General features: G+C 42.2%; 1 protein-coding gene across 1 annotated transcript in view; it reads left to right on the forward strand.

The window, feature by feature from the left end:
* Positions 1–26,387, forward strand: part of LOC311043529 (neural-cadherin) — a gene marked incomplete at both ends in the record, with an annotated part of 322,985 nt that overhangs the window by 284,465 nt on the left and 12,133 nt on the right. Inside the window, one exon of the mRNA XM_084054821.1 lies at positions 7,312–7,556. Coding sequence (XP_083910947.1) covers positions 7,312–7,556 — 245 coding nt within the window. The remainder of the gene's footprint in view (positions 1–7,311; positions 7,557–26,387) is intronic.

Consider the following 26,387-nt stretch of genomic DNA (forward strand, 5'->3'; position numbering starts at 1 on the left):
AAAAGACGGATATATCCGTCTTTGGTGGTTAACGGTTGGATTTGAAAAGACGGATATATCCGTCTTTGCCGGTGAATGTGCTAAACAATAATACTACAACTCATTACACTATAGAATAATAAAAATCGCACAACGCAGTGAAAATAAGGTTATTGGCAATAGTAAATAAGATTGATTATGAAAATAATCTATGAAAGCGTGTGCGTGACTAGATTATTACGATGTCATAGACTTTTCACAAAATAATGGCTATAATCACACATAAATAAAACCCAAATTCAGCCTTTTCACAGTTAATGCAATATTTAAGGGCTAAATTAGACTTCTGATAAACTAGTCCTAACTCAATACATTATCTAATTTACTGAGCTAATTGGGGAGGATCTCAGCCAGATGTGTGCGGGCCAAACCGACAGAGGATCTGGATGCTGGAGTCATCTTGACTTGGTGAGGTCCACGTTTCAGCTGTGGTTTGGCTGTTGATGGATCGTGCGGCACCGAGTGCGGCGCTATGAGCTTGTAGATCTGCTATTTTTTTAAATCAGTAAAAATGTGTGCAAATCTTTGAATACATATATTTTCTTAAAGTGTTAGGAATTAGAAAACATTTTTAGAATCGGCCTCAGGTCTTAATGGGTTAAGGACGACTTTGGAGAAGAAATTGATGTCACACCCCTGTCCCGCCATGCCGGCATGTATTTTACAAAGACTTGTATGACTGCACAGTTTACAATTAGGCACTGTACCTTTTATACAGAACAGCAAGACCATATAATGACCCAACATTCCCGTCTTGAACAGTCTGTGTAGATGGGGCTTTTGTGGGAGTCCAAAATATGAGAGAGCAAGTCCTTGAATTTTTAAATTTTTCTCCAGTGTGGGGAGGAGTCTGTAATTTGCATGTGTGCCTTTCGGCTATACCTCGGGGGCAAAGCTGAAATGTGAGACAACCAGCCTTAGGCTGTTAACTCTCATTCTACCCTAACTTTGTCTAGGGAGAGGATTTTAAATAACCAACCTCATCATTTAATTCACCATGAAATAATTCTTCAATATAATATACACGACTTGACATAATACAAGGCAGTACTCATTGTGTTTTGTATTCAAATCGTCATAGCTATTATATCAATTAAGCTGCATTTATCTACAGTAACACAAACACATTGTGACTTCAATACCTGTAAACATTAGATAAGAGGAATTAACCCCCAAAAAGGACATGATGTAGAGACAGTCTGACATCCGTGGTGGGTTTTCTCTACTGTCTTGGTGGTGTCAATGAGTGAGTGATTGTCTAAAAGTCAAAGTTGCAGTGGACTAGTCTCACAGAGTAGAGAGTGCTATGTTAAGCCAAACAAAATGTCTGATTACTTCAATTACTTGCTTGGTGTGCAGAGAGTTAGAAAAGGCGAGAAGGACACAAAAGGTTCATTGTGTCCTTAAGTGAGATAGATAAATATACAGTATCAATAAAGATTATTATGGTGTGCATTGTGATTGTGTGTAAAGGCTTGTATAGGCTACTAGCCTACTACATTAGAGACAGATCAGGTGAAAGACGCTAGATTTTGTTTTTGACGTCCTTAAATGTCATAAATTACTGACACTCAGGGGTCCTATTTAGATTATCTATGGTGCATGATCTAAAGCGCATTGCGCAAGTGCCTTGTGGTTGTGTTTTTTTTTTGTTAACCTTGTAATCAGGTGGATTTTGATTACAAGCAGAGTGTGTGCACATTGTGAACCATCTAAATTCATTAAGTCATCTATTTATTTTTACAATTTGGATTTTGGACTTGTCCTTTACCCCATTCTGTGAGATGATGTGAACAGATTTTGGTGCATGAGGATGCATTGTTTTCAATTGAAGTTATACTTGCACTAGGCTATAAATGCTGGTCTGAGAGAGGTAAAGTACTATAATGCTGCTTGAGCCATAGAACCAATGACTGGTGCATCTGAGGGACCTAATTGGCCAATGCATGTTTTACTGAGTTAATGAATGTACCATTCCTTCCATTTCCATCCACTCTGATGGAAATATCCAATTTACTGTAGTCTGTGGCGTCTAGCCTCGGAAACCCATGGCTTTTTTTTTGTTGCAAAAGAAAAAAGCCTGGGGGAAGATCCCAGGAACTGTGGTCTCGGAGCGGGAGTGAACCTTGTTACCTCCTAACCAATCAGAGTGCAGAGGGGCGTCGCTCCAAATTTGGTGACGTCAGTATTCTACAATGTTGCACAGACCAGGGGGGGAGGGGAGTAGGAGGGGGGCGGGGGGAGGGGAGGCGGGGACATAGATTGGTGAAGCAATCGGAGGACGCGCCTTGCTCCGGGCGCCTGGGTTTGGATCCGCCCTTCGAGACCATGGATTGCTCTCGTTCTCTCAGGCTAGTGGCGTCTGATTTGAGGGCAGTAAACTGCAGCACTCGGCCAATAACTAGCCCGTTTTCTCTGAGTTTCAGGCACTAAACATGGATAAACGTCTGTACTTTTTGAGTATCGACCAAATCACATTCATAGCACAGTGTCAAAAACTAACCATGCATTTGGTGCCAATTTCCATTACTTACAAAAATGTACTTATTTGGCACATTGACAACATTGACAAAGTTAACAATCCTTTTATATGAAAATTGGCTTAAGGGAGGGCCGTCTGGCCGTCCGGTGGGCCGGTGGGCGGTGGGCCGGTGGGCGGGCGGACCTCTGACGTCACACTCATGTCACCATGACTCAGCCATAACCATATAAGGAGTTCCCAATGCAGCTACGCCCAACTATGGAGTGTGTCGCCATGGCATCAGGCACAAACAAATCAGTCAGCTCCATATATGGGCACAAAAGGGGGAAGGCCCATATATGGGCATATACTGATGACATCAGGGATCTCCATGTACAGTATGGGCATAAAAGGGACAAGGACTGACCGATACAGAGATCTCCATATATGGGCATAAAAGGGACAAGGACTGACAGATACAGATATCTCCATATATGGGGATATCAGTCGGTTCGGCGGTACGATGTAGGTGTGAGGGCCGCATAGCGGCCTGAACCTCTAGTTTAAAAAAAGAGAAAATGCTTTCACCATTAAATAAGTGCCAGAGCACAATTATATAGAAAACTACACCCCAGGCTACTTTCAACACGCTTACGTTAACAACAAGAAAGCTTTGGTCCAGTCAGAATGAACAAAGATTTCACACTTCCCTCCTACTTGACTTCTCCTTTGTATTAGACCGGTGGGGATTTCGCTATACATTAGCGCGGCGTGCAAAAGGGCAACTAGAAAAACTTCAGGCAAATGGTGGCAACCTCCGCAATGCAGTGCAAAGAGCTCCGCGCACCGCTGCGCCAGCTGTACTGATTCCACTGTTGTGTGTCAAACCTCTGAACCCATCAAATGCAATGTCAGACTCGGCAACAATCCCACTGCCGATGCACAGCTAATCAGGGAGCTCTTAATACTACATATACTGTATGTATACTGTATATATAATATGGATTCTTGGTCATGTATGCCTCTCTAATTTCCCAAGCGTTTTAGTGTAATGTCTTTTCTCCTCTCCTCCACTCCACTCACCAACGTATGCTTCTTTAACTTCAACAAACCAGCTGTGCTCTGCTGCACCTCTTATTGTTTGATATCGAACCTCAAATGCCCTTTGATCCATCCACATTTTTATTCCTTTGTGGCTCTAATCTCCCTCACATTCACTGGTTGGTCCCATTAAAGAGGCACCATGTAATATTTTCATGAAAACCAGCTCCTTTGTTGCAATATAAATGGAAAGTTGAGAGGATCAGCACGAATTTCTACAATGTTATAGACTCAGTGGTTTGGCCACTAGAAGCTCATTTGGTCTCTTACAACCATGTTAGAGTGCATCTGCCAATCAAACATCATTTTCTGCAGAGAAAACAAAAGTAGGACACACTGTGGATTTTGCAATCTTGTTTTGGATATGGAAGATGCTACGGTTAGTTATGTAGTGCTACAAAAATAAATTGTGCAGAATGTCTGCGGGCAAAGACAAAACAGGGAAGTGATAAACGGCACTGTAAAACCACATTAAAAGACCATAACAGTGCCAATATGTATGTCATTGTCTGTTTGCAGCTTTGGCCACAGATAATATTATCTATATCTGTATATATTATATAAACAGACTATTTTCTGATCTCTGTATCTGTCTGTCTAACGTGAGTGTCATGGCCGTGGTCTGCCCGTCCGCCCTCCCATTAGCCAATTTCATTAAAATCCTATATTAGTTGCCTGAATAATTTAGTCAATATTGGGTAAACATTGTGTGGTTAAGATATCACAGACATTTGAATTTCGTTAGCAAGTCAATCTTTCTTTAGGGACTTTTCAAATCAGCACTTTATAATTATTTATTTATCTATTTATTTATTTGTTTGTTTGTTCCATTCAAAAAACCTTTTATGTGTCTTTTTATTCAAATCTAGTTAAACGGAAATGGGCGTGCCCTATATGGGGCGTCATGATCCATGGAACCCACATTTTTGGTCCAAAAGTATTAGGCCATACAAATCAAAATGTCTTTCTTTCTTTGTTTCTTTCTTTGTTTCTTTCTTTCTTTCCTTTTTATTTGTTTTATTTTTGTTTTATTTATTTTCTGTTGAAAAAGGCACACCACAGAATATTTGGGCATAGAACTCCATATATGGACATGAAAGGGACGCAAAGAGACATTTCAGATATCTCATACTGTATTGGCATAAATGGGACACAGACAGACAGATAGGTACAACGGTACTCTGACACAGGTACAACAGGTTTTGAATAACAGGGTGGGACATGCATTTCCAACTTGCATTCGTCTCATTTTACCGAATGGGTTCCCAGATTGAGTAATAATAATAATAATAATAAATCATTTTATTTACATTTTTGGAAATCACAAAGTACAGGGTTTAAATCAAAATGCACAAAAATAACAAAATCAGGGCAAAAACATCAAGAAGACCCTTTCTTGGGGGAAAAGGTAGATTAAAAACTAATTGAAAGACTTAAGAAAAAGCTTTGTGAAAAAGATATGTTTTGAGTCCATTTTTAAAAGCATCGGTAGATTGTGGGGCTCTCAAGTGGTCGGGGAGGGCATTCCACAGGCGTGAGGCAGTGGAGCAGAATGCCGGGCGGTCGCCCATGGTGCGGAGATTGGTCTTGGGGGCCTGGAGAAGGTTGGTGTTGGACGAGCGAAGGTTTCGAGTGGAGGGCAGTGGCGTCGTTAGGCGGGGGCTTCGGTGGCTATAGCCACCAATGTTTTATCCAAAGCCACCAATAAAAAAAAATATATATATATATATTTTTTTTTAATTATATATCTATAACCAGGGGTGCACATAACTTTTTAGGTCTGGTACGCAGAAGAGCACCTGGACATGTGACTTGGTGCGCATGGCGCCCGTCCCGTTTTGTCAACGGGGGGGGTGGTTCAGCCCGGACAGTTTTGTCAACGGGGGGGGGGGGGGGGGGGGGGTCAGCACGGTGCCCACCGGACAGTTTTGTCAACGGGGGGGGGGGGGGGGGGGGGAGAAAAAAAGGAGAAAAAAAGGACGCTCTGCTTCTAAATTCCGCCGATTTTCGCCGTTTTTTTTCTCACGCTGTTAGATAACGCCCCCAAGGTTGGTGCCCTCTGCTGCTGCGCTGATTTTATCGGCCAGATTGGGACGTTCACGGCATATTTTGCACCATTACGGTGCGTTCATCATCGGTGACGAGTGCCTCTAACAGTCGCTGCTGGCTGCGTGCACGCAGCGAGGCAATGCGAGGCGATGCGAGGCGACGCGAGTCATATCGCTACCCCTGTGCCTAATGGCTGTACATGGGGCCGACGGGTGCTTTAGAGTGATTGTGTGAGTGTGGCTTCAGGAAGTAAATTCCTAGCCTCGATCTCCAGGCTTTTATTTTTTAGTTTTGCTAAAATTAATCATTAATCATCAGTGCATCCATGGCATTGCCATGGATGCACTGATAGAAGGGAGATCTTGAATTCAGTCCTGAAGGTGCTAAATAAACTCATGCAGATTGCAAGTGTAAACATGCTTAATGTGGAACATTTGTAAGCTGAAAAGAGCACAATTACTGAACCTTCAAATTATGTATCAAATCAAGTGTCGTCTGGCTGTTACGTTGAATCCATTGAATCAGTGAATTGTTTTGTTTGAGCTGTTATGCCAATTTAACTTTTAATTACAGTACGTTTTTTCTGAGCTGAGCCAGAAAAGAAGTTGTCCTATTTACATGGAGTCATCATCTAATTACTGTCACAGTCAGCATATTCATTTCTTCCCAATGTATTGACTGTGGAGCTTTGTTTCTGAGTAGTTTTAAAGGATTTGTGAGAGGCTAATGTATACTTTTATTGTTGAACTCTGACAATTGGCCTACAGAATAAGAGGGAATATCCCTATTTCCCTTAGGCACAGGAGCAGTCAGCATTTCCAAAGAAAAGAGTGGCTGCCATTCAGTACATTCAATACACATGCCCACAGCCCCACCCACAGCAGCAAATTGTGAAATATTACCATACAGACCTAGGTTGGCCCATGTGAAGAAGTTATTGTCCATCATAGATTGGCAGTCTTGTGAGGTGTCTTTCATTTTTATACATTTAAATTATCTAACTTATGAGGACGCCGACTTTTGAAGGTACAAAATACCGTATTTTAACTGCTATGCATATAGTGGCAGTGGAACCCATACATAACTACATCTGCCTCCAATGCTGGGTGTCAGGGTTCAGTTACCCAGCCTTGTAATTAAACACTACTACACTACTTTGTACTCAGCAAATTCAACAGCGTCCCACACTATCTAGGCACATAGGAAAGGTTAATGAGGCTAATTATTCCATATTTTTATGAAACTCTAACCTATAAATAAATGTATGCATCGCTTACTTTTATTGTGAATCTCATACAAAATCTTGTGGTGATGCAGTTTTATAGATTTATAGATGCACATTATTTATGAAGTTCTGTTTTGCCCATTTTACTAAACAAGAAAGTAATCATATACAAAATAAATTGACACCACTTGTCCCCTTCAAGGTTCCAGTCCAACTGGCGTTAGCAGAATTTTAACTAGAATTCTTAAATTAATTTTATTCATATCTTACCCCTTTTTCCCACCCAATTTTATCTCCCTTCCATCTCAAAATTAATTCCTCTCCAACATTACATCTCAACCTCTTTTGTTTTAAATCCCTCTCCTTCCTTCCCTCCCTCCCTCCCTCTCATTATCTCTCTCTCCCTGTTCCTGTTCTCCCTCTACAATCCCCGCAGGTGTCCACCTGGTCACATGTTGCGTGTGAACGGGACCAGGAAAACGTGCCTGTACACGCTGTGTGCCACGCGTCCCTGTCATCGAGGGACCTGCGTGGCTCAGACACCCTCCAAGTTCACGTGCCACTGCCCAGACGGCTACAGAGGGCGCCATTGTGAAACCACGCTGGCCATCTACAGAGACGATGTGGGCCTCAGCTTCAGCTCTCTCTTTGCTATCTGCATCTGCTTCATGGCCCTGCTAGGTGAGATGACAGAGAGAGAGAGAGAGAGAGAGAGAGAGAGAGAGAGAGAGAGAGAGAGAGAGAGAGAGAGAGTGAGAGTGTGTGTGTGTGTGTGCTCGCACAGTGTAATGGCAGCAGGAGGCTGTAAAGTCGAGTAAAGTTTGTGAGAATCACACACATGTTGTAACTGCTGGCATCCTACTATAATTCTAGTAACCTCTGTCTGTAGTGGTGAGTAGGTGAGTACGTGAAGCTACCCGGTTCTCCTCAGTGGCTGGAGCAATTGCTCTGATTTTGCACACAGCCATTGACCATTACCATCTGAACGCAACTGTGAAGCCCGTTTTTCAATTTCATCAAATCTCAGCTTCTTATTAGCGTTTATGTGTCAAACAATGTCGCCATGGTTACGGGCCTGCCCAGCTATGGGACGAACTGCCTCCCGGGTTGCCAGATCATGTGCGCATATCCCCCCACGGATGCGCTGCGCCGACCGGGTATGGTCTAGTTAATATAATACATGCAAATTGTGTTTGGAAAACGTGCGTGTGTGTGAGAGCGAGAGAGCGTGTGTGTGTGTGTGTGTGTGTGTGTGTGTGTGTGTGTGTGTGTGTGTGTGTGTGTGTGTGTGTGTGTGTGTGTGTGTGTGTGTGTGTGTGTGTGTGTGTGTGTGTGTGTGTGTGTGTGTGTGCGCGCGCGCATGTACAGTATGTGTACTGTGTGTGGGCAATTTTACTTGGTGAAGAAAAGCATACCGTATACAGCAGACGAGTGGAATGTGAACAACCATTGTTCACAAGTCCAAATTTTAAGCAAAAAGACAAGATTTCTATTTCAGCAAAGAGAGGCGGGTGAACAAACAGTGAACATTCCAGAGAGAGAGCCTACTTAAATTGCACTGAATACATAAAAAAAGAAACCTTAGTTTAAAAGATCGAATACAATATAAACACTGTTAGTGTTGGCTCAAGCTTTTAAAAACTGTAAGTACACTGTATTTAACCTTCACGGCTAAAGTGGGTTCAGTGGGAGAAATCGATCGCATTCACTGTCTATTACAGCTCTCCCTTCAAAAATAGACATTTATAGGCTCAAGGTGACTTTCAGTTAAAATAGAAAAGAAAAGTACAGTATGTAGGATCATTCAAGGAATTTGTATAGGCATTAGTGCAGAAACATTTATCATATATTGTTAACATAATATTGTACACAATGATGATAGACAAGACTAAGTGCCACCTCCAACAAACCTGTTTTAATAAATATAGTAATTCTTGTTTATATGAATATTTTACATACCTCCCCAGGTACATATTTGCTGTGCCTCATGAACAGAGGGCCAATTAAACTCAGTAAGGTTAAATAAATAAATAAATAATGTTTTATTCATATTTCGTATTTTTGGATTGAGTGATAATAAGCACAGGCAAGGGCACAATGTATGCAGTTTTCCAGCACCCCCCCCCATCCTTGCATGTGCGCGGGACCATATCTCTTTGCACATTTTGCTTGGGGGAGGAGTGGGGGCATCCAAAACAACTGAGATACAAAGAGTTGCATCATCTTCGTTCACTCCACCGGGCTGTTATTTTACAGCAATGGCAGATCATGTAAACAAAGACTATTCAATAATCTATTGCCAAAACCAATATCCAGTTGATGTTTAATTAGTTTTTTGCTGTGTTCAGAGATAACAAGAACAAGAAGAATGCAGAAGTAACGCTTGCCATCAGGCAACCAATAGTTCCAAACACTACTGTATAGTTCCAAACATTGAATCAGATGATCAGAGATCTCCTGTTACGTCCGGTGACATCTTCATTCAATGAATGGGCTAATAATAAAACAATTTGGGAATGAAAAAAATAACCAATGCAATGATTTAGGGCGGCCCTTCATATGACGGTATCAGGATTTGTTTTCAAATCAGTGGGCTTAGGTATGTTACTGTTACTCAGTTCCCGCTGTCCAGGCCCATTCTATGAATTTAGATTTCCTCAGACGTACTGTATATAGGCGGAGATCTCTGATTGTCTGGCTACACGAGACTACATGAACGGTAGTGTTTCTGACCCCTCACTGACACATCTCTTTCTATCTCCATGGCTCTGTGGTCCTCTAGTGTGGTAGTGTCCACAGCCCTCCGGTCTGTTGATCTTTGTCTGACCCTCTACTGTAACGGTACAATCTATGGCATGTTGTTAGTTCACCATACGCCCACTAGTCACTGTGAGGCTGATGACTTAACGTAAACTAGAATTGATTTTAATTCCCCCACAGTGCCTATGTTAGGTAGTTTTCTGTGGCCTAATTTGCGCATTGCATTCCATTGCTGATACGCTTTGTTTTGCAATGTTGATTGCACCTGGATATGTTTTTGCAAACAAAAACATTTTTAATTCTAAAGTGGTAGTCTAGCAATGTCCCTGCTCACGGCTGGGACTGTCTTTTCCACAATTCTTTGGAGAAAAAAAATGACAATTAAGAAATTGGCGTTCTCAAAAAAACTGTTTTCTCAAAACAAATGTTTTTCATTTTAGAATAAACTGAAACCAAGCAATCATAAAATAATCAGGGATACAACCGGAATAGAAAAGAATTTGCTATCTATAGAAATGGAAAGTAACAACAACTACTACTACTACTTCCAATACATCTATTTCTATGATACATTTAGACGGTATTAACTGGGCTAGAGGATGGATGGTTTCAAGTGAGACACAGTCTCACTAAACAGAGATTGGCATAAAAACTGCCTTAAAGTCGTATGGCAAGGACAAGGTACGATGATGTAGTAGTTCAGATCATAATAATAGATATGATACCTTCAACCTTGTCAGTGAAAAAGGATAAAAACCGAAGACATTCTACACGTTTTACACACATTACAATTGACTGGGTTTGAGAGATAGTCATAGTGTTAAAGGGATATTTCACTTTCAAAAAAACTTTTGGTCATTTTATCGTCTACTCAGGCTTTTGTCAGCCCCCCAGACCGTTTTTAAGTTGCTTGATTCAGTATTTAGATATTTGATATTAATTTTATCAGACACGCCGCCTTCCTATACAATCCCATTATAACTTCGAACTCCATTTTTAACATGTTAGATTCATCAGAAACACCCGTCCTTGGTTCTGGTGACTCACCCTGCCCTCCTAATACGCGAGGGGGCCATGTTTTTTCGATTACTTCTTTCATTTATTTTTAATATTCTTTTTTGCTAAATGAAAAAAATTAAATACAATAAACATATTAAATAAAATAAATAAAAAAAGTAATTGAAAAAACACGGCCCCCTCACGTATTAGGAGGGCAGGGTGAGTCACGGGTGTTTCTGATGAATCTAACATGTTAAAAATGGAGTTTGAAGTTATAATGGGTTTGTATAGGAAGGGGGCGTGTCTGATAAAATGATTATCAAATATGTAAATACTGAATCAAGCAACTATATATATATCGAAACAGCACAGTGCAGTACATGAGTACAAAATAGCCAGGGCAACAACAGATGATAAAATAGTGCTTGAGTGGTTAATGTATGTTTTGTAATAACTAGAAGCTCGGCCCTGCTACGCAGGGCCTCGCGTCTAGCCCGCCGCCACGCCCACGTAGCGCCCGCGGCCACTTGGCAGCGCATATAAGTGGCATAGCGTCATGAGGGCCAGGGGGCCGTGGCTCGGTCAGTGAAGACCCTGTAGCGCGGATGATATGTGGCATAGAGGGGCAGATTTTAAATCTCCAGAGGAAACACCCGTGGGCTACCATTGGTTCAGCGATGTGTGCGGTCACCCTGCGGCCCCTCCTCCTCCACCAATGTGCAGTATTGAGAGCCCTGACGTCACAACATTTGGAGCGATGGGCACTGCACTCTGGTTGGTTAGGGTACACCTAGGGCCCAGGTAGAACCCAGTTAAAGCCTGCATGGGCAAACCCAGTTAGGACCCGCCTTGGTCCCACATAAACGTGGCTAGTTGGGGCCCACCTAAGGGCCAGGTAGAAGCGACTTATAGCCTGCATGGGCATCGCAGTTAAGACCCACCTCGGCCCCACATAGAATTGCCTAGGTGGGGCCCACCTAAGGGCCAGGTAGAGTCGGTGGGGACCCCCCACAGGCCAATGTTAAAATGGTAGCACTTGTTCCTCAACATAGTGTGAATGTGCGTGCAAAGTTGACCACAATCGGACGCTGCATTCATGATTTGCGGCATTTTGTGCAAACTTTAGATTAGAAAGATTAAACAGATCCGTCTTGATCACATGACTATAGAGATCATGTGTACCGATTTGCGTGAAATGTAGATAAAATCGGAAGGAGTAATGTAAAGAAATATGTTGTACATAATAAGGCGGCCTCCTGGTGGAGCTATAAAAGGTAGATGTGAGAAATGCAGGGGAAAGGTTTTTCCTTGACCTCTAGAGAGTGCACATACAAAGTTTGACACAGATTGGTGCAGGTATAGGTAAAAACACAAATTGGACTGTTATAGCGCCACCATGAGGCTGATTAGAAAAATCTCAAGTGGAATTTCTTGCTCGGCATAGTGGGAATGTGGGTGCAAAGTTGCACGGAAAGTGCATGCTGTGTTCATAATTTGAGGCATTTTGGTGAAAACGGAGCAGTCCTGGAAACTTTGGAAGGCATTTTTAGTCAATCAGGATGGAAAATCTGAAAGGCCGTGTTTTTTTTAATGACTATAGAGATACTGTGTATCGATTTGCGTGATGTTAGGACAAAATATGTAGCAGTACTGTGAGAAAATGTGTTTTGCAAAAAGCGGCCTCCTGGTGGCACTATAACAGGGCCATGTGAAAGAAATGGGTCCGAGGTTCTGAATTGGCATCCAGGGAGTGTGTGTGCACAGTTGCGCTGCGATCAAGCCAACGATGCGGGAGATTAGCTATCCACAGACCGTCGGACGGACAGGAGGTAAAACATACTCTCGCGCCATCCCTTTCGGCCTGGCGGAGACAATAAAAAAGCTAAAGTAAAGGAAAAGACCATTACTGCAACAGAAGTAGTCAGCAAACTATACTATAAAACATTGGCCACATTGTCAAATAATTTAAGAAAGAGGCAAACATGTTGAAAATAGCCAATCTACAAGCTTCCAACGCCTCTCAACGTGAGGCGTTGTGAGCTTGTAGATCTGCTATTTTCACAATATTGAGTTGTGGAACGGAGTCAAACAAATCCACTGCCCTAATCGGACCGAAATGATCTGAAATTACTACATGACCATAATGCAGCCTAAACGTGCGTTGCACGGGGCGGTCCTGCCATTACGTTAGTTAGTGGAGTTGCTGTGGAGCGACACCAGAAGACACACACAACATACACCATCTACAATGGACTAACGGAGCAGCAATAATAACAGTTACCGCACGAACGTGCATTGTTGACAAAGTGATTGCACAGCCGCTGCAGGCATGACAACCACGTTAGCGTTAGCTACATGCCAACTATCACAGCGCCCTGTCCGTCGTCGCTGCGACTGACTCGGATGGCTACAGCCATAGATATGTAAACACTACAGCAAGCTCTCTGAGATGCCATTGTCTGGGAACTGCTCTTAGCGTGACACGACCAATGAGAGTGAGCGCTTTCGTTGTTGCTAAGATACGGTGCATGGCACACGGCGTCTCTGCCCCATAGCTTGTAGATCTCTCACACATGATTGGCGTAGGCTGCGTTGCCGTCGACGCTGATTGGCTGCATGTTGCTGTGACGTTGAAATGGGGTGCCAGGTCTGCTTTGTGTGTAAGCGAGTTTGGGCTCATTTGGGTGCACTTTTGGGCTCGTTTCCATAGACCACGGCAGCGCTTATTTCTTTCCCGTGACCGATGTGGCAAAAAAGGTGCAAAACGAACCATCCGGAAGTAAATTGCGAGATGAAATATATAGCACTTTTTGATTATTAGAGAAGGAGACACATGTGAAGGTGGAAAATGAAAGGTAGGAGATTATATAGTTTTGCATGAGCGATTTTTGTAGCAAGTTGTGAGAGAATTGGGCCACTCCTGTGGGCGGGGGGCTAAATAGAACCATTGGGGTTTGAAAGGAGACGCTCTCTGTTTGAGTGGTAGAGATAATCTAAATCTGAAAAGTAACTAGTAACTAAAGCTGTCAAATAATTGTAGTGGAGTTAAAAAGTACAATATTTGCCATTTGAGATGTAGAGTAGAATTGTAAAGTATAAGAAAATGGAAATACTCAAGTAAGGAAAGTAAAACTACCTCAAAATTGTACTCAACTGCAGTACTTGAATAAATGTGCTTGGGTTACTTTCTACCACTGGGTGCAAGTTTATGCATGTGCCTCAGCAAGGCAACACAAACGAGAACATGGCAACAACCAACACAACGCGACAAGACAACGGGAGAGACAAATAATGAGATGAATGATGAGAGCGACAGGTGCAATGTCAGCGCTGCCGGCCATGTCTGCTTGTTTTCTTTGTCTAGTTCATCCTCATTGGTTATTCAGACTGCGCCGTCCCTCCCAGACGCCAGACAGACACACTTCAAGTGATCGTTTCTCCTTTTCCTCCTTTTCCTTGATCAAATGATCTTTCCTCCCTTTCCTCCTCCTCAATCTCATCTCCTCTCTTCATCCCCACTTTTCAGGGCCCATTTTAAAAAGCTGCATCCGACCTTGATCCTGCCGAGGACCGGGTTGTGTTTTAAGTGTTAATTACTTGATTTGTAGGCGTACAAGGTGCTGTTTACCCAAACCCACAGAAATTGAGATCAATGCTCCAGGGGCTTTAGTAATAATTTCAATCGGAGGAGCATTCCTCGCTCGATCACTCGAGCGTCTCGCGCTCTGAAACTTAAGTAGCAACAAGGACAACCTTATTTTTAATGCCTTTTTTCTTCCTTGAGCTCATTCAGTTTGGAGTGAGTCCAAGTGTTTGACTAGCAAGAACATGGAGAGCCATGTTCTAAAGAAAGACATGCCATGCTTTTGAGATTTTTTTTCCATTTGTGAAAATTAAAGGGAGAATCCTTCGTAAACGCCATCCACGTTTACAGTTTCTTTGTCCTTTTGAGTGTTTCACAATGATAGATTTTTTTATTGTTTGTTTATTTGGATCCCCATTAGCTACTACCTTAGCAGCAGCTACTCTTCCTGGGGTCCACACAGAAATACATTACGTTACATAACATGAAAACATTTTACATTAAGTAAATCATTGCATAAATATAACTTAATCTTAATGTTACCTCAACAACCATAGTTTCAATTTCAGGTTTACAAATACAGATATACTAGATATATAGTCTACACAGACCAAGAAACATTAAACAATGTGCAGTGTGTGTTAGCCGTAATGTGTTACAAATGAGAACGCCAAGAGAAGTCGTAATGATTTGATCAAGAGACAAACCCTGACAATGAATGGAAGTCTGACATTGGTGACACAGTGACAATGACAATGGATGACCCCCTGTGGTAGTAAATTCAAGGTAGTGATATTGCTATCACTTCCAATGGAATGAAGTCTTAAGGTCCTTACACACCGGGGGCGTTTTTTTCATGCGAATAATACGTTTTTTTTTTAAACCTTATAAAGTCAATACAAGCTTCCACATCAGTTTCGCGGAGCGAAAAATTGTCTTTTATTTATTCGGACCGAGTCCGAATTTTGATCGAATCCGAACCTTTACTGAATAAAAGCTCTGTCTCCTCAAAGTCCATTTTCAGCCATATATGGGCATATCGGTCAGATTGGCAGTTCTGGTAAACCGGATCTACAGATCCGACCGACTTCACTCATCATCACAAGGTCCGTAAGCTTGTGATATCACAAAGCGATTTCAGAGTGTGACATCATCAGCAAGCTTTATATAATTGTCTGCATGCCATTATAGTCTCCATATGGGCATGTTACGTTTTTGACGACCACTGTGGTGATTTTAATATAAGAAGATGTAACCAAATGGATCTTTGCGTCACATTTGGTTACAGTGACATACGCTCTTGTACAATCTCTGATACAATTACTAATTTTGCATAATCTGTCGGAAACTATGCAAGTTGGAAATGCATGCCCTACCCAGTTATGCAAGACTCGGTACCCGTTGTCAGATTCCCAATTGTACCCGTCTGTTACTTTTATGGCCATATATGGTGATATCTGTATCCGTCTGTCAATGGAATATGGAGATCTTTGATGTCATCCCATATATGGGCATATCGGTTGGATCGGCGGTTCTGGACAACTGCCTGTCTGGACTGGTCTATGGCATTTTTTGTTAATACAGGTATTGAAATGATAGCGAAAAGTACTCAGTTACTGTATGTAGGCTACATAATGCTAATATGATGTCAATATGACAATTGTTCACTATTTATTTGCTGCGTTCCATGAGAAGAAAGCGGAAAGAAATAGAGAAGAGCATATTTTTTGCGCTGTCCGCACCCAAGCGCCTCTATTACCACCTCGGAAACGCTTCTGGTGGAATCACAATCGTCTAGAACGGACACAGAACAGACACATTCTGCAACACTTGCCTACCCAGTGGAATTGAGGCGTTAGATTCCCAGCCTGCTGGTACTAAAATTACACGTATATGAAATTATACATTTATTTTGAGTTAGTGATGAGTCATGATGAGTCGCTCTTCATTTCCACTTCATTTCTCCCCCTACTCCTTTTTCTCATCACTTCCACTTGCAGCTGATGCAGTCCATTCTGTCTCTCCACCCCCCATACTGCCTTTTCTTCCAAGCACACTGTGTATGCTTGGAAGAAGCACTCTGTGCACTCACATAGTACTATAACATTAACCTGTGACTACTGTTTGAGGCTAAATGACTCTGATCATTATGCCTTTATTACCTTCTAAAACTTTCGCAGTTCTTTGTGTCCCCTCTCCCTCCACTCCATGAAAGACCCACAGACTTGAGAAAAATGTGTGAAAGGGAATACAAATTGATCAGAAATTGTGTGGAATTATGTTTACTTGATGTCTCTCTTTGCAGAGGGTGGCCTTGGGCATTCTTGCCAGTTCGGCGAGCACAGGCATTAAATGAGTGTATCAGACCAGAGATACTGACATACAGTAGGTCAAACAGAATGTCATGCTCTTACACAGCATCTCTGCATCCAATTTTCTCAGCTGGTGAAACAATGACGTCACTTCACAAACTGCTGCAATTATTCCATCATAACAGGCAAGGATAGATCATTTCTTGATTTTATTTTGTGGGCATTAATTTTCTTTGTGCATCATGCTGTACAGTATGTGGGAATTGTACAGTACATGATACATGTTACAAGCTGCACTCATGGTGTGCCTTAGAGGCAACAATAAGTTTGCTTTGGGAAAGGCCAGAAATGTCATTTGAGTCAGAAACTGTTGTCAAGATGGAAACCATTTTTTTTGCAATAATGCTCTGCTCTCATGATGATCCAGACTCTCTGCTCAAACCCCCACGCCCAAAGCAGAAGCTAGATACACAGTTATTACATGGATATGATGATAGACATGATAGATCTCATATAGAGCAGAACTTAGATATTAGGAACATGATAATATGCATAGAGTATTAACTCTTTGACTGCCAGAAATAAAACATAATGTGCTCAGCCACTGCCAGCAATTTTCGAGTGTTTTCAGTAACCTTTGAAAAATCATAGAATATTTATCTGTGGTATGATCGATTCCCCGATCGCTTTAAAAGACGTGTCCGAGTAGAATCGGGGGGGGGGGGGGGGGGGGACGTGTTGCCGCAATCATCCATTCCATAGTTGTGGGCAGTTGAATGTAGGTTGTTTTTGCCAAAAAGCAACAGAAATAGAAAAAAAGCAATTTTTCCAAATCGAATAACAAGGAACGGGCTGTTTTATTGCGATCACATGATTTGCTGCTGATTTTCTTCCCTGGGAGTCAAATGGTGACTCCCAGGTTAGCAAACAGCACCATCTAGTGGGAAACCACTGAAAACACAAAATCTTGTCATTCTCGTCATTGGCAGGCTGCACCTTAGCAAAATATGACGAGAAATCTTGTCATTGGCAGTCAAAGAGTTAACCTGCATCGAATGCCATGCTGACAAAATGAAGACATAAATGCTACTACAGGAAGTGGCTGGGAGGTGGATGGAGTTTGTTCACTGGCGAGCCATTTGTAGTAGCATAAAGAGATGTTGAGCATCTAAGAGAGACTGTTGGTCTGCTTAAATAGACTGCAGGGATGGGTAGATTGAACCATTAACCACTTGAACCCTGGTGTCCCTATTTTGGACATGTCATAATAGGTGGAACTGTGAAAATCTGTGAACTTTCAGCAAAAATAGCAGACCTACAAGCTCACAACGTGACACAACTTGTAGATTGGCTATATTCGGCAAAGTCTTTTTGATGTAGAGGGGAAAAGTACAGGACTAAGTTTAAACCCCTGGGGGACCCCGGTCAACGAAATATATAAGGTTTAAATGATATTGATTGTGGGGGTACTGTATGTCATTGGACAAATGTGTGAAAGAAAACACAAATTGACCAAGAATTGTGTAGAATTATGTTGACTTGATGTCTCTCTTTGCCGAGGGTGACCTTGGGCATTCTTGCCAGTTCGGCTAGCACATACATTAAGAGTGTATCAGATCAGAGATACTGGCATAGGTCAAAGAGGATTTCATGCTCTTACACAGAGCATCACTCTATCCAGTGTTCTCAGCTGGAGAAACTCTTCACAAACTGCTGCAATTATTCCATCATAACAGGCAACGATAGATAATTTCTTGATTTTATTTTTGCACTGTACGTGAGACCAGCTCAACTTCCGTGCCCGCCTGAACTACCATGATGCTTCATTACTTCAAATAGTTAGCTGACCCAATGGAAGTTTAATTAAGGTCTTTCTAAATTCTGTCTCGTGAGAGGAGTTCATAGGCCCTTAACTACCCATACTGCAGTAGTGCTGCTGATGGCGTACACTCCTGAAAAGTTTTTCTCTGTGTATCGGTGGGAAGGCAGTTCATTTGGGAGGGAAAACATCTCAGATGTTGGTCTAAATGGGTCACTTTTGTCATACCTTTGAAGGGTGAGCTTCTCTTGAAATCGAGCTCCAGCTCAACGTGAACTTAAGGCGAAATTACTCTTGTAATGGAAGTACATAAGTCATTGTAGGGTCAGAGGATGGGCACACCAGAGCAAATGGCCGGTTTTGGTCCGATCCGCACATGGACCAAAACGTGTCTTGTCCCTGCCAGGTGCAGTGGTGGTAAAGATAATCCTTTGAATGGTCACAACCCTCCTCAATGTGTACTTGATGTGATGAGTCTATTCCTGAGGAGTCCTCTCCAGGCAGGACTAATTAGGCTGACAGGTATCTTCAGGTACTCTTTACTCCTCAGATTAAAGAGTTAGACACTTTATACCAGAGTGAGTGTTCAGTTAAACAACATGTGTACTGTGCGCTCCAACCACCTACCTTCTGTCTTTTCCTTGATCTCATTTGCTGGATTTTAATTATGGAAAAGCACAGAAAACAAACAATTAACAGCCATAGTTGGCCATTTCTGTGTCAACTGTACAATACATGCTACAATACTTTGAGTTGTGCACAGTTACGGTACAGTATATCTTGGCCACCGGAAATACATTTTCCCAAAGACATTTTAGATACATTTTACATACATAGTGTATTATGTTCCTTTAAAAAATCACACCCAGTGTGAAGTGGGCGGTGTGTGGTCATCACAACATGACTCACTTAAAAAAAAGGATGAATGACTTTTCTTTAAGTCCATACTGCTATTCATAGGGCTGCACATGTGTCATGTGTTTCGCTAGCCAATCACAGTCCTGAATTTGCAAAGTCAGCCAATCACATTACAGTTAGTGGTGATGACACTAGCTGTAATGTGATTGGCTGACTTTGCAAAAGTATCGATTTGCATTAACAATGGAAGGGTTAGGGGTATACAATGCGTTGTAGACTATTGGCCAATCACGGTGCAGGATTGGTCAGTGTCCAAAACTCACTTATAGGGGGTGGCTACACCGCCCCAAAAATATGATGGAAAAACAAATGATGTCACTCCTGTGGCTGACTGCCATTTAAAACAAATCACTCCTTATCTCCTGTAATGAGAGACAGGAGAGAAAGGCTAGAACAATTTGACTTCCTGATTAAATTCATTCAGCTGGATGAAAGCTATGATCTACTATTGATTAGGATTTGTATGAATGAGCCTTGAGACAACTGACTTAACAACTTGACATGAGCAGGTATTGTTATTCAGAACACATCAAAATCCTGACTGTGAGTTTTACTTGGTGAGAGTGTAAATATGCACCCATACTTAGAGCATTTATTAACATTCAGGACTTTTACTGTGAATGTTATCTTGATATTTTGCACATTCGAGTACAGATCCAGAGAGAATGTATTGAAAAAGATAACAGTCAGTACTCAGGGTGACTTTCTGGCAGTTGAGATACATGTTCTGGTCAGTAACTGATAGCTTGTGTTGCTCATTTTATAAAGAGCCTCAAAACAAAGTCAGTTCTTGTGATTTTAGGATAATTATAAAGATACCTTTGAAGAGATTGGTCCCTTCAAGGCCATAAAAAGAAAACACATTCATTCTGTAATGGAGTGTTATTCCCCTGTGTAGAATAGATTATCATTAGCCTCGCTCCCTTTAATCACTGTAACTCTTAATCATTGTCATTGCTTCCCTATCTACTTTCATTATTATTTACCATGAAATCAAAAGAGCCTGTCGGTCACTGGCTTTATTGGTTTCAATAAACACTTGTCACACAACCATTTCTCTCTTTCACATTTATTTACGTTGTCTTTGTGTTCATGCTTTTTCATTAATGTGCTTGATTCAAAGATTCTCCACCTCCTCTATCCAGTTTGGTGGGTGGCGGTGCCCATTATCTTTCACACGCCAGGCAGCCGCATCAGATTTCTAGTCTCATTTGAGGAATACTAATGTGTGATTAATGCTCACAGACCGGATGAGCTCAGGTTAATTGGCGTCATCTTAGATAGGATTAATTTCATCTCCATTAATGATGGGTCACGATAGAGCAGTGTCAAATCAATTAATGATTTTGTTTAAGATACAGTAAGTTATTTTTCCAATTTTTCTGATTAATCATATAATGTGACTGTTGGTTTTTATCCTTACAGTTTTCCTACTGCAGGCAGTATACAGTTGCTTATGTCAGGGTAACACTTTACTTGAGGGGGCAAATTCATGCATGTAATTAATGCTTAATCAATGATGAATTAATGATGAACACATACATTAATTCATCATGAATTTACCTTGAACTCATCATTAATTCCTGGTGCTCACCATTAACTAATGGTGAAGTCATTATCACTTAACCAAGTGTAATATATTATTAACTAAGGACGCTAACTAAGGATTCCACAACTCCACTTCTATGCCCGGGATGAGTGCTCATGGGCGGGTAGAAGTAGCGAGGAGGGTCGGTCTTGGGTGGTCATTCAGAGACCGTCCCTCCTCATTACTCCTACCCACCTATGAGCACTCATCCTGAGCATAGAAGTGGAACTGTGGAATGTTTCCTTAACTAATGATATATTACACTTGGTTAAGTTCACCATTAGTTAATGGTGAGGAACAGGAATTAATGATGAGTTCATGAATTCATGATGAGTTCATAAATTCATTATTCATTATTTGCCCTCTCAAGTAAAGTGTTACCTACTTGGTAGTATGTGAAATAGTGAAACTAGAAGATAATTTTTTCCTATTTTTGCTGAATGTTCCTATGATGACATGCCAAGAATAGGGGCGCTAGGGTTTATGTGGGTAACCACACTAGCGTATGTTTCATAACCTGGATGGCTGTGACTTAGTGTGGCTTTTGGGGAAACTGAAAGATTGATGCCTGTTAATTGCTTTGCGAGGCTATTGGAGTCTTTGATGGGCAAGAAACTAGTACTATACAAACTCGCTAGTTTTCTCCATTCAGTGTATGATATGTTTAGTAAATAAATACATCTACTGATGCACAAACTTGGACACATCATCAGTGTTGTTTCCTGGAGTGAGTCACTGGGTGTTTCGGGTCTCGCAACAGACACCCTCCTCCAGGCGACCCGACCGAGGCTGATCAGACCTCGGTCTGTGTCCAAGTGGCATGCTACAGCCCCTACTGTCTCTTGAGGGGAGTAAGAGACAGTGCTAATGAGGGGCTTAGGGTTTAGGGTGGCAGGTGAGATGTTAACAGCAAGTTTTGGCACCACTAAGAGGCTCTAGGCACTGTGGGTTGACTCCTCCTTCGTCTGACCAGAAGTGGGCATTCTTCTGTGCGTTGCGTCGTCATCATTGCTGCTAGGCAAAAACGTCTCATTCTACCTTGATGGATTTTTAAACCCTCCTTGCAGGTTTTACTGCAGTCTGTAGCTTTTGGGTTCTTCCTCTCTGAAGAAATGGTTTGGGCTGCCAACCCACTCCACCCCGGGTCACTGTCTCTCCGGCCGTCCTCTGTCTCTCCAGATGTCACCACGCTCTTCGTGGTCGTCACCCAGTCTGTGGATTATGTTGAATGTTAATAGAAAAAACATCAACCTTTTTCTTTGGTAAACATTATATAATTGCAGTATTGCACACTTGATGGCTTAAATGGAAGTCAGTGTGGTTCTTTTTTTTATATAGTCCATTAAAATGTACCTACACAGCAAAATCCCTGGTTTTAATTTAAACATTCCCACACAAATACATGTTATTGTCTATTCACAACATCAGAAATTATTACTGTACATAGGCACAGGCATTGTTCCTGTTAGTGTCTTTTTGACTTTGCAGTTGTTTACAATTTACCAGCAATATGATCCTTTAAAATGGAACTATAGGTGAACTCTCTGAGTTAAACTAACTTTTTCTTAGATTTGTCCATGTACATGTGTACTGTATATAGTCTGTGTGTACTGTGAGCGGTGTTCTATAGTTACAGTATATGCTGGATAGCCTGGAGCCTATGTCTTACGGTTTGGGAGATACTGGTCTTGTCAGGGTCATGGCCTGAACCAAGTGGTGGTTGTCCAGAGTGATGGAATCAATACTGCTAACATTAGCAGAGAAGTCTAGAGTAGAGTGGATAGCGGAGGCCAGACAGAAAAAGAGGTGAAAGTACAGTATATGACAAAAAAGGGAGACCACACACAGTCTGTAAATAATGCTGAATGTTTTATTTAAGTAAATTAAACATTACAATCAAACACATCTTTATGCAACTTCCCTCTCCAGACTCGGCATCTCCAGCCTTGGCATCTAGGAACAATTTAAGAAGAAGGGAAACAGAGGTTTCAGAGGACAGTGTAGAATATATGTTAGTAAAACAAACTAATGACTACTGCGGCCATTTTAACATCTGCTTGGGCTTTAGTGTGCAACTCAGACAGTTTTTAAGTTACTTGATTCAATATTTTGATATGATAAAATGGTCCCCTCACACATTAGAAAGACAATATCAGTCACCAGAACCAGTGATGTGTGTTTTCAATGAGTCTAACATGGTTAACATCACTTTTGAAGTTGAATGGACTTATATAGGAGGGGGGTGTCTGATCAAATGAATATCAAATATCTAAATATTGAATCAAGCAGCTTAAAAACTGTCTGGGGTGCACACAAAGGCTCAAGTATAGACATTGAAATGACCCCAGAAGTCTTTACCCCTTTAAGTTGTGAAGAGTTACAGTACAAAGGTGCACGGGACAAGGCATCCGCCATAAAAACTTTTCCCTTAATATGATGGATGTCTAAGTCATAAGGCTGCATAAACAGTGCCCACCATGTGAGCCTCTGATCTCTGTTCTTAAGAGTTCAAAAAGGTGAGTGGGTTATGGTTAGTAAATACTACGATTGGCATTCCAGAGTGGAAGTGCCGCAAAGCCAAGATTAATGCCAGCACTCGACAGAATAATTCAGCTGGTAGGAGTGGAACTTCTTGGCTTGCATCCACATGAAGCTCGAAAGGCTGAACCAGTCGGGGTGCTAACAGAAGAACTGGAACAGAAAAACAAAGCTTTAATGTTACCAAAAGCTTACTGACATGAGGCAGACCAAATTAATTTTAGCTAGGCAGATAACAGGCGAAAAACAGGCGAATCGTTCACTTCCGGATAAAAGCGTCAAAATTGGTACACATACTCCTTGGGTAGTACTGTTTTGATAAAACCCGTTAGCCACCTGAAAATTCAAGATGGCGGCCATTTATCAAGATGGCCGCCATTGAATATAGAGTAATATTACATTTCCCAACAAAATCACATAGATACAAGCGCCAAAATTGGCAAACATACTCCTTGGGTATTGCTCTTTTGATAAAAACCAAAGATTTTAAGATGGTGGCTATTTTTCAAGATGGCCACCATTGAATATACAGTAATTCGCAGTAATTTCACAATAAAATGTCATAGATATGCACCAAAATTGGCACACACACTCTTTGGATATTGCTCTTTTGATGAAACCTGTTACCCATGTAAAAATTCAAGATGGCCACCATTGTACAGTAGGCTATATACAGTCAAATCACATTTAGAAGTAAAATAGCTTAGAAGCAAGCACCAAAATTGGCTCATATACCATTCTTTTAATAACATTTTAGCAGCCACCTAAAAATTCAAGATGGCAGCCATTTTGCAAGGTGGCCGTCATTGAATATACACTAATAATGCATTTCTCAATAAAATCACCAAAATATGTCCTATTTGAGTAATCTTGGTGTCAAATCATACATTTTTCACTATGTAGAATCTGAATCTGGACCCATGGACTGACTCACTGGCTTCCTTGTACCATATATCAGCCCCGGAATCCTAATCTTCTGCTAAATTAGGGGATCATGCTATGTTATAAGTCTATTATGTGTAGCATTTTCCTGTACAAGACAAAGAGGAAGGGTAGTGTTTCCTGAAGAGGTGGATTTTCAGCCTGCGGCGAAAGATGGGCAGTGACTCTGCTGTCCTGACATCAGTGGGAAATTCATTCCACCACTGTGGGGCCAGAACAGAAAAAAGTTGTGACCGTGTCGATCGACCAGAAGGACCCTTGAGTGACGAGGCAATCAGTCGCCCCGAGGTGGCAGACCAAAGTGGTCGGGCAGGGGTGTAGGCATCGACCATAGCCCGGAGGTAAGAAGGAGCGGTTCCTTTCACTGCCCTATAGGCTAGCACCAGGGTTTTAAACTGGATCCGAGCTGCTACGGGGAGCCAGTGTAGAGAACGGAGAAGGATAGTTGTGTGGGAGAACTTGGGGCGGTTGAACACCAGACGAGCTGCAGATTTCTGAACAAGCTCCAGAGGTCTGATGGCAGATGCCGGACCACCAGCCAGGAGGGAGTTGCAGTAGTCCAGGCAGGAGATGACAAGAGCCTGGATGAGCACCTGGGCTGCCTTCTCCGTGAGGAAGGGGCGAATCCTCCTGATGGTGTAGAGGAGGAATCTGCAGGACCGTGTCACTGACGCAATGTTTGCCGAGAACGACAGTTGATCGTCCAGCGTCACACCCAGATTCTTCGCAGTCCGAGTTGACGTCACCACAGCATTATCAATGGTGATGGCCATGTCTCGGTGCTGACAGCCCTTCCCCGGGAGGAACATCAGCTCTGTCTTGTCCAGGTTGAGCTTCAGGTGGTGCGTCGACATCCACTCCGAGATGTCAGCCAGACAAGCAGCAATGCTTGCCTCCACTTGTGTGTCAGAGGGGGGGACTGAGAGGATCAGCTGGGTGTCATCGGCATAGCAGTGGTAGGAAAAGCCATGGGAGTGGATGACAGCACCAAGAGATGTAGTGTAGAGAGAGAAAAGAAGAGGACCCAGAACCGAGCCTTGGGGAACCCCAGTAGTGAGTCTGTGTGGTTCTGATACAGACCCTCTCAGCATCACCTGGTAGGAGCGACCCGTCAGGTAGGATGCAAACAGGGAGAGTGCAGAGCCTGAGACACCCATCCCCTTAAGGGTGGAGAGGAGGATCTGATGGTTCACTGTGTCGAACGCTGCAGACAGGTCCAGGAGTATCAGGACGGAGGAGAGAGAGTTCGCTCATGATGTATGACAGATCAAGCGCAGCTGAAGGTGTTGATGATGCAAGGTTGGACATGTTTGCTCGGAAGCAGAGACCATATGAAGCCATTCCTCCAACCCGATCAGCGCTGAAGGAGCATGTAAAGCGTGCTGCCTACCAGGCGGGCTGTATCTGGAGTCAGTCAACAATAAGTCAACCAGAAACAGAGGATCCTGCCAACTGGGGCTGGAAGAAGAATGGAGATCTGTGGCAGATATTTTGGACAGAGCTCCCACCCATTGCAGAGAGTTGCAAGCAGCTGACCAAGTGTGGATGCAAGTCGGAGTGCTGCGGTCGATGCAAATGCTACAGATTTGGATTTGTTCTGACCTGCACGGCACAGTGCAGCTGCAGATGCGAGGTTTAGAAGTGTCTTCCTCATCCAGGCAGCAAGACCATAAGCGAACAAACAGACAATTTGGTCAAGAGAATAAGTATAGGCCTACTGTCTATAAAAAATTAAATAAAGAAAAGACAAAAAAAACAAACCTGCCTCAACGGGATCATCACCTTATCATGGTGGGGCAGTTTGCATGTCTCCATGACCCCTAGAACTATGTCGGTAATCGCTAATCTATGTGATTTTATTGCAAAATGTAGCAATACTGTATATTAAATGGCAGCCATCTTGAAAAAGGGCCACCATCTTGAATTTTTAGGTGGCTGCTAATATGTTATTAAAAGAATGGTATATGAGCCAATTTTGGTGCTTGCTTCTAAGCTATTTTACTTCTAAATGTGATTTGACTGTATATAGCCTACTGTACAATGGTGGCCATCT

Source organism: Gymnoscopelus microlampas (assembly GCF_963454915.1).
Source record: "Gymnoscopelus microlampas genome assembly, chromosome: 1".
Classification (NCBI taxonomy): Eukaryota; Metazoa; Chordata; class Actinopteri; order Myctophiformes; family Myctophidae; genus Gymnoscopelus; species Gymnoscopelus microlampas.